A 9,043-nucleotide genomic window follows, 5' to 3' on the forward strand; every position below is an offset into this window, starting at 1 on the left:
CACCACATAAGCAAAAAGAAAAAAGCCGGAAGTGGCGCTGTGGCTCAAGTGGTAGAGCGCTAGCCTTGAGCTGAAGAGCTGAGGGACAGTGCCCAGACCCAGAGTTTAGGCCCCACAACTGGACCCCCCCCAAAAAAAGTTTTTATATGTATACATAAAACACATGTATGTCTATCCATTTATATGTATGAATATAGATTTATAATATAAATATATATTTATATAAACATATTATAAATATTCATACATATATAAATATATGCATGAATATATATTCATATATATTTATAATATAAATATATATTCATATATATAAATTTGAATCAGGCATCTTTAGTATTTTGAGATTGGAAGAAAAATGGATAGTAGAGTCTCTGAAATAAGGCTAAGGACTGTGAAGAAAAACACCATAGATCATGAGATTCGTAGAATCACAGATGTTTGTAATTGTACATTGACAAGATAGGCAAAGAAAATTAAAAGAAGTCTAAGAGACTGGGAGGGACTGACAAGTTGCAGGAAAGATGAGGTTAAATTAATACCCTGAGACACCAAGAAAGTCAGTATAAAAAAGGTGGTATTACTATTTTTTGTTTTTGTCAGTCATGGGGCTTGAACTCAGGGCCTGGACAGTGTTCCTGACTGAGCTCTTTTGCTCAAGGCTAGTGCTCTACCACTTTGAGCCACAGTGCAACTTCCAGCTTTCCAGTAGTTAATTTGAGATAAGAATCTCACAGGGAGTTTGTTGCCCCGGCTGGTTTGGACCTGCAATCATCAGGTCTCAGCCTCCTGCAATAACCAGCTAGGATTATAGATGTGAGCCACTGGCACCTGGCAAGTCAATTTTTTTTTTTAATGAAGACAAAACTGAAATATCCTTATTTCACATCCTCTATAAAAGTACAGAAATACAAATTGGTTCTTACTTCATACAAGTCTGCTGAAAGCATACTAATGTTTATATAACAAGCAACAGAACATTTGTAGTAACAGAAAAAGAATGTAGCTATATTCCCTCAATTTATTACTCTACAAGTATGAGTCATTCCCTTATGAGAAGAGGTCTGAAGGAACAAAAGATACCTCCTTATCTTTACCTGGGCAAAACAGTGTTGAGCCTAAAATAAGTTTTTATCTTGAGAACTACACAGGGCAGTATTGCAATAAGAAAACCAAATTGATTCAACAGATTTTCATTTCAAATAAAACTTTATATGATGATCAAACACTGAAATACCTTCATACTATTAACCTTATGGTCTACTGGATATGACTGGATCTATGATTGCAGCACTAATCTGTAACTTGGTGATGTCTACACTGAAGAAATGAACTAAATGGATTTGTGTGGTCATCTCATTCTTAATCCTGTGGCTGAATTGACTTGGGATTTATTAATCCTATTCTCTCCAATACACATACCCTAATATTGAGGATAGGTTAAACTTTAACACAGGACTGTCAAATTTACTAAGACTCCATTGTTTTATGATTTAGGTAATAGGCACAATGTGAATAAATTCTTCTAGAATTAGTCTTTTTTTTTTTTTTTGACAGTCCTGGGGCTTGAACTCAGGGCTTGGGCACTGTTCCTGAGCTGCCTTTTTGCACATGGCTAATGCTCTACCATCTGAGCCACAGTTCCATATTTGGCTTTTTTTGGTAATTTGGCTTTTTTTTTAATTGAAGAATCTCACACTTTCCTGTCTGGGTTTGGATTTCAACTGCAATCCTCAAATCTCAGCCTTGAGTAGCTAGGATTGATTACGGGCATGAGTAACCAACACCCAGGTATAGTCTGCCTTTTTATTAAAGTAAGTTATAGTGTTTATTGCTATCTTTAAATTATGCAATTAGTCTTTTGCTAAAGCATATTGAGGATATTTATCCACATCACTAAGTTCACTTTTGGAGCCATAAAAGGGTTTTAAAGCACATTTCTTAGGTTGCCATAAAATATGTTCAGAAAAACCTAGCATGCTACTGTCTTAAAACATTACATGGAAGGAGAATAGGATTGTTCTTGTCACTGATATAATGTATTAGAAACTGATCAAAAAAGATGGTTATATCATGCTTTTGCTCATCTGTGGAATATAAACCTAAAGGATATATGCATAAACAGGCATATATACATATATATATATACACATGTACATATATAGAGATAGAACAAGGGTGAATGAATGGGAACATGGAGAGGGAAAGAGAATAATGCAGTGTCTAATATCAAAATACACTGTGTCTATGTATGAATATTGTATAAGGAATTTAGTGAAAGTTGATGAGAGAGAACTATAGAGATTATTTTACTTCAGTATATTCATGTGAATATACTGAAACAATTAATACTTAAAAAAAAAAACAGAAACTACAATAGGCTCTGTTGGGGGCTAGGTACAAGTGGGAGAGGGGCAAATGAAGGGTAAACCAGAGAATATGACTGATGTACATTCACTATAATATGTAGAGATCACAAAACTAGTTTGAAAAAAATATTTTTGATACTTTTACTTTGTAACGGAGGAATAGGTAACCACATTTTCTAGAAGATAAACCCAAACACTGGAGATAAAGACAGGCCTCTAGAGACCTCCAAGTATTTCTATAGAGAAGAGATTTCCACTAATCCCTACTCTTTAATGTGTTGGAGACATCAATCAATGCAGACACTACGCACAATTCTCATTTTTAATTTTATTTTTTTAAAAAAGACAGATTTAGGATATGGTAAGAAATTACTTAGTTACATATTTTTATATCTGTCAAATGCTACAGTAATGGAATAAATAAATAAGATTTTCAATGTTCAATGTTTATAGACATATTTATAAAAAATGACTAAATCAGAAGACATAAAATAATGTTGATACACACCAGGAAGGGAGTTAGGCAAGGAAAGGCACATCGTTTCACCACAAGAAATAAAGACCACAGTTGAAGGCTAATGGACAGCCATAGCTTTAGATCTTGTGGTAGTATTCCCAGCACTGGAGGGTCATTATATGTTAGAACCTTCTTTACGGTACTTAGCTGGAATAAAGAGAAACAGTTGGAGAATTTACTGTACGATCCTAATATAATATTTAAGAGATAGCACACTTTTAATAAGCCTGGTGTATGAAGAAGGAAGAGCAAATATTGAAAATGGTCTCTAGTGTTGAAAATTTTTACTGAGTTTTAGAAAAAGGTAATATACTGTAACCGGATTAACTTGTTTATCTGGAGGTGTTGGAATTTTTAAGTAAACACTGTATTTTTCACTTCTTGTAGACAGACAACAGTGTAACAGCTGCCATATTTCATCTCAGATAAAGTCATGTGCCAAAGTTTAGGAAAAAGGATCTTAAATATTTTCCCCATTTTATGGAACTTAAGTCTTTGAAAATGTTACTAATACTGCTAACTGACTGGCTATCTACAACAGCAAAGTGAATATGAAGTGTTGACAATGATAAGAGGTTTCCCAAAATTAGTGTTTCTAGCTCAACATATATAGTCATCTACTTACTGGAAAATTTAACACACATGAGAACTTGTTCTGGGTCAATTTCCAACAGTTTTCTTTCAGAAATTTGTATCATTTCTAGAAATGTCTTTCTATCTAGACTTTGAACCTAGTTTCTTTGAAATATAGAATACTTCAAGAGTAAATCAAATGAATTTTAGTGGTATTAAGTCTTTAGTGGTACATAAACAAGTGGATTTTTTAGGATAAAATGGTACATCTACAAAAATTAGGAATTAAATTAAAACGATGAGGAAAGCAAGGGGAAAATACCAATATTAAAAAAATATGATGGCAATTGTTTATAAAGCAAGCGGCTTCCCTTTCATGCCACACGATATGCTTTCATTAAGGTGTACTCTTTCCGGTTGGTGTGAGCAGCCCAGATGAAAAGAGCAGAAGCCATGAACTGTAAGGGAGCTGAGACACAAGCTAGGCAGAAGGACCATCCAAATTCACCAGTTACTTTCTCAGGCAGTTGCAATTTCTGATGAAGTAGTTCAATTCCAGCAACATAGCAACTTACTGAACCCAATGTACACAGACCTTGGGGAGAAATTGAGAAAAGAAAACAAAACATCTCTAAATAAGAGCACAGTAGAGTTTTTCAGGCAGCATTACAGGTGAAATGTTTAGACATTATGACTCCCTAAGGAGACAGAAAGAAGCCAAGTTAGATAAGATGATAAGACCCACCTGCAAGGAGGTGAAGAATGCCAGTAGCAATGGTGGGATATAAGCTTCGGCAGATACAAGCACAGAGTCCAATCAATGCCCCAAAGCACATCAAACCTAGACTTACAAAAGGTAAAAGGAACTGGCAACGCCAAAGATCTGGTTTTAAAAGAGGAGAAAAATAACTACGTTACCATAATTTCAGACCATTTTACAACAAAAGAGATATTCTAATTAGACCTTACTCAAAAGGTGAAAAAGCATTTTAATTCTGCATCCTTTAGCAGTTTATTGCCATTTATTCTACAAATGTTTTGTGACCTAATCCCAACAACTATTACTACTGAAAATTATTATTTCTATTTTATAATTGAAGAAACGTAGACAAGAGGCCTAAATAACTTGTTCAAAGTAAAAGTAGGAAAGTAAGGTTTGAAACAAAAGTAGTGTTTCTACATGCAGACAGGATCAAGTCCTCACAGGATCTAAAGGCAGTAATACTATAAATGTATAGGGATTATAAATGACTAGTCTTGCATAGATTCAACATAACGGATGTGGAATACATTAGGTGCTCAATACCTGTTTTTTTATATTTTCTTATCCACATGAGAAGATGATAGCCTCACAAGTACCCCATTCGAATTTCTTATCATTTAATTATTAGTAATCCTATGCATTTCCATTGCAAAACAGAATACTGTACTTATTCAACATTTCCTCTCATAATATAGTCATTTCTAGACAAGCTCAAAAATACCTCTGTAGCCCTGAAAACTGATGCTGAAGTTTGAAGATAGTTATTACAAGGGCAGATTAACCATCAAATAATACAATTTTTTTTTACAACTGTATATACACTTTTTGGTACTACACAGATGAACATGTTTGACAAGCATGATGCATTCAGAGCTCAAACTTTTTCATGAACTTAGGCAGTGGGAGTGTTATCTCACATACAAGAGTTTATTATTATTTCAAATGTCCTTATACTCAAAAGTAACATAAAAATGTATTTTGGAAGTCTGGATTCCATCCTAACAGGTGTTAGCTGTCTCTCTCAACTAAGTAATTTGACATTTGGTAAGTTTATTTCTACTTTTTAAAATGTATTACTAATAGAACAGAGCTCACTGGAATACGACTAGAAGACTTACTTCACATTCACATTGACCTACAATACATTGTTTTCCAAAAATAAAGTTAAGCAAACATAACTATTTCCTTTTCTGCCCAATTATTCAACTGAAATCAAAGTACTCACAGGTCCGAAGTAGATCAATTCCACTATTATGGTTTCCAGGATCAACGTATTTCAGCATGAACTGCTCTGTTAGTGTGAAACTCATGCATTTTGTAACCACATCAAATGACTCTGGAACAAGAATATCTTGTTGTTTTCATTTAAAACATTTTACAATCATCTCTTTCTGAATTACTTTCTAAAATAAGAAGTAATAATAGAAAGATTTTTCCATGGAAATTATCAATCTCTTTTGCTGACTAGCAAATGGCTTTCACCAATGCCCAACAGATAACACACAGTGATAGGATGATAATATAGACATAAGGACAGAAAAAAGTGCAATGAATGACAGTACAATGAACGACAGATGAAGTATGTTAATAGACTAGAAAGGAGTCAGGCAGGAACTGACTGAAATAAGAACTTTTAGCTTCTTACTCTACTATCCATGGTCTCCATTTCAGATGATAGCACATTTCTACTCTTCCAGTTCTTCAGACTAGAAAGTTTAGAGTAATTCTTGCTCTTATATACTCCAAAAGGAAATCATAGAGGTTTAGGGTTTCGTTTTGTTTTTCAAAATATAGTCAAACATAGCTGCCACTTAGGTGCCACTCATCAGGATTACAGGATTTGCTTCCAATTCTACCTTCTGCATGAGTATTTGTTCTCACCATATCAACTCCTACTCAATGCCCTACTCAGTGGATCTTCATTATGTTCAGATTGAGCATCAAAGTCCTCATGTTTTAGGACCAGAGAGTCCTATATGATTTACCCTACTCCCAATTGCAGAACAGGACCCTAGCAGCATTTCCCCTCTCTCCCCCTCTCCCTCCAATCCAGTCTAGTGGCTTCTTTACTAATCCTTAAACTTTTCAATTACACTACTGTCACAGGACCATTGAAATAATAACTATTCCTTCCAACCAAAATGATTCTCCTCCAAAACCTGACTACTTATAAGTTCAATTTCTTCTTTTAATCTTTACCTATATCGAATCTTTACTCAAGTAGTATCAATGAGACCCATTCTGACTATCCTATTGGAAATCGTAATCTATACCCACCTTTAAATTGCTCTATTTTTTAATAGCATGTCATCTTTTTAACATACTGTGTAATTACTGTTTTTACCTTTGCACTTGTATTTATCATGTTTATTGTCTGGCATTCCTTACAAAGGAATAAGGATTTGTTCTTCAAGTTATATGAAGTCTTAGAACACACAGGAATGCAACAAATGTTGAACTAGTGATGAAATAACTCATAGAGATCCCAGTATCAATTGCTCCTTTGTCTTCATAAGTAGACCTGATCATTTAACAATGAATTTTAACCAACTTTCTCCCCTTTCTTCACATACTACCCCTTTTATTCATACATAAATGTTACAATCCTTTTGATACACTATAAATGAAGCTTACTGGGCTATGACTGAAATATAATACTTCCCTCTGCCAAAAGACACAACCATAAATAAAAATAAACTGCAAAGTTGTTTCTTACAGAGAGTCCTAAGGCTTTCAATTTAATATGTGGACATTAAAGTCTTATAAGCATTAAATAAAAATGCTTATAAATGTAAGGAATAACTCAGACCTTTTTTCTATAATAGAAAACTTTTAACCAATAAACTGTTGAAAACAGTTAAAACTTTTACCCAATAAGTTGTTGAAAACAGTCTCAAACAGATAGACAGATGATAGATTTAAATGCAAAATTGTTCAAATTATATCTTCTACAATATGGGGCTAAATGATATACAAAAAAGACATCTAATCTATAAAAGGACCATCAGTTCATATCTTTTGACTTGATTTAGGATACCTGTCTCTTTGTCAGTTAACAGATAATTACATTAATGTTCTTTTTCAACTATTTCCTCATGACATGTGAGATTAATATTAGTAAATACTGTATTAATGCACAGAAGTTAAGGGGAAATAATGGCAGAATGAGACAGGTTAAGGTTTGAGGAAGGAAAAATTCACAAATGTGCTAATATACAATTTGGCAATCATTAAGACACTTGAGCTATTATTGGATAAACAGGAGGAGAGAAGTTGAAATAAAGGAATACCTGTTCTTTCTGGTGGTGCATACCAGTGTGTGTTTTTAGGTATGGTGATACACCGTCTCCATAATCCCACATTGCCATTATACCGGAAAAGGGCATCATTGTAAGTCTTCTCATCAGTTTCATCACTAATGAAATCTTCCCAGATGCTTTTATTCAAATCACTGGAATTTTCTTGAACTGGACTTCGATATTCATACCAGAAGTCTGTGCCAATAGAGGCTGCCATGTAGATGGTAGAAATGAGGCTAAGCACACAAGCAATCACAAATGCTGTAGCAAAACGGTTATCCATTCTGGCATTCAGACTGCTCTGTTTAAAAGTTTAAAAAAAAAAAAGGAAGGGAATTTAGTGTTCAAGAGCAACTATTCCACATCATGTTTAAATAAATCTCAAAACCACACTATAACCCATCCCTTGTTTTATTTAAAGCAATAATATAGTTATTAGGTATTATTAAAAAAAATAAAGCAAACGTTCAACTTAAAACAAATCTCATTCTAATGAAAGTACTTATCGAATGCCACATACCCAGGATGCTACGGAGACAGAGGTCTTGTTCTCTAGTCTATCACCTGCATACTAAAACAGACAACACTGAAATGGACATACACATTACAGATACAAACAAGACAGGCCCCGAGAGCAGCGGCGTACCGTGCACACACTTTCATTGGGAGATGACTGAATGTTTGCACAAGTTACACAGAGTGTAAAGTACTCTGGGTTTGAGTGAGAAAAAGGGCACAGGCAAAAGAAGCAGTGCTTGATAAGAAACGGACTCGTTATCTTGCCCATGTAATCGTAACTCCTCTGCACTGTATTTTCACAATAATAATAATAATAAAAAAGCAGCATTGGAAATCGACTCCTCCTCCTTTGCTCGGGAGAAGGAGACCTTCCCAAAATACAGGCAGGAGTGAGGTGCACGGAGAACAGTGCCAGGTGGGCATCTCCGGGAACCCGCTGGGGCTGATCCGAGCCTTTGCCCGGACACAGCTTTTTCCCACTCCAGCTCGCTCTCTCCAGCACTTCTGGAACCTCCCCGGCCGGCCTCAACCTAGCTCTCTCCACCGAGACCGAACGACCCCTCCTCCTCCCGGCCGGGCAGAGAGAACTCTGGAGCGGGGAAAATGCGAACGCTCCCCGGGCGCGGACCGACTCCGAGGCGGCGGGAGCCGTCGACGGCTGCGGCGAACGACTCCGGGCCGACCAGCCCCGGCCCCGCGCACCCCGAGGTGCCCGCACCCCGCACCTCACGCCCGAGGTCCGGGCAGGGCAGCAGGGTTGGGGAGAAGGGAAGTGACTCGGGGAAGGCTGGGGCGATGGCAACGATCCACGACCACTCGGGGGAGTTGGGGTCCGAGGTGCCGCTCAATCCTCTCTCACTTTGGGGCTCGAATCAAACCAAATGAAACAAAATGAGCTCCCGACAAGCAGCGGCTGGCACGTCCGAGCCCGGCGTGAGGCCGCCTCGCGGGCCGCGGCAAGGTCGGGAGCCCCCGGGACCCGACCACGCCGCTCGGCCCCGGG

At 36.7% G+C, this 9,043-nt stretch overlaps 1 protein-coding gene across 2 annotated transcripts; it reads right to left on the reverse strand.

The window, feature by feature from the left end:
- Window positions 1–2,677: 2,677 nt before the first annotated feature.
- Window positions 2,678–8,133, reverse strand: Cldnd1 (claudin domain containing 1). Of its 2 annotated transcripts, none has more exons than XM_013037010.1 (5): window positions 8,042–8,133; window positions 7,513–7,817; window positions 5,448–5,558; window positions 4,205–4,342; window positions 2,678–4,054 (listed from the first exon to the last, which is right to left on the reverse strand). In XM_013037010.1, exons 2-5 carry the CDS (start codon window positions 7,802–7,804, stop codon window positions 3,834–3,836), a joined length of 762 nt encoding a protein of 253 aa, XP_012892464.1. In that variant the 5' UTR covers window positions 7,805–7,817; window positions 8,042–8,133; the 3' UTR covers window positions 2,678–3,833. The 2 variants fall into 2 exon arrangements, with proteins under 2 accessions (XP_012892464.1, XP_012892463.1); XM_013037009.1 differs by having other exon boundaries at window positions 7,513–7,822; window positions 8,042–8,125.
- Window positions 8,134–9,043: the final 910 nt, after the last annotated feature.

Source organism: Dipodomys ordii, unplaced genomic scaffold (genome assembly GCF_000151885.1).
Source record: "Dipodomys ordii isolate 6190 unplaced genomic scaffold, Dord_2.0 Scaffold2966, whole genome shotgun sequence".
NCBI lineage: Eukaryota > Metazoa > Chordata > Mammalia > Rodentia > Heteromyidae > Dipodomys > Dipodomys ordii.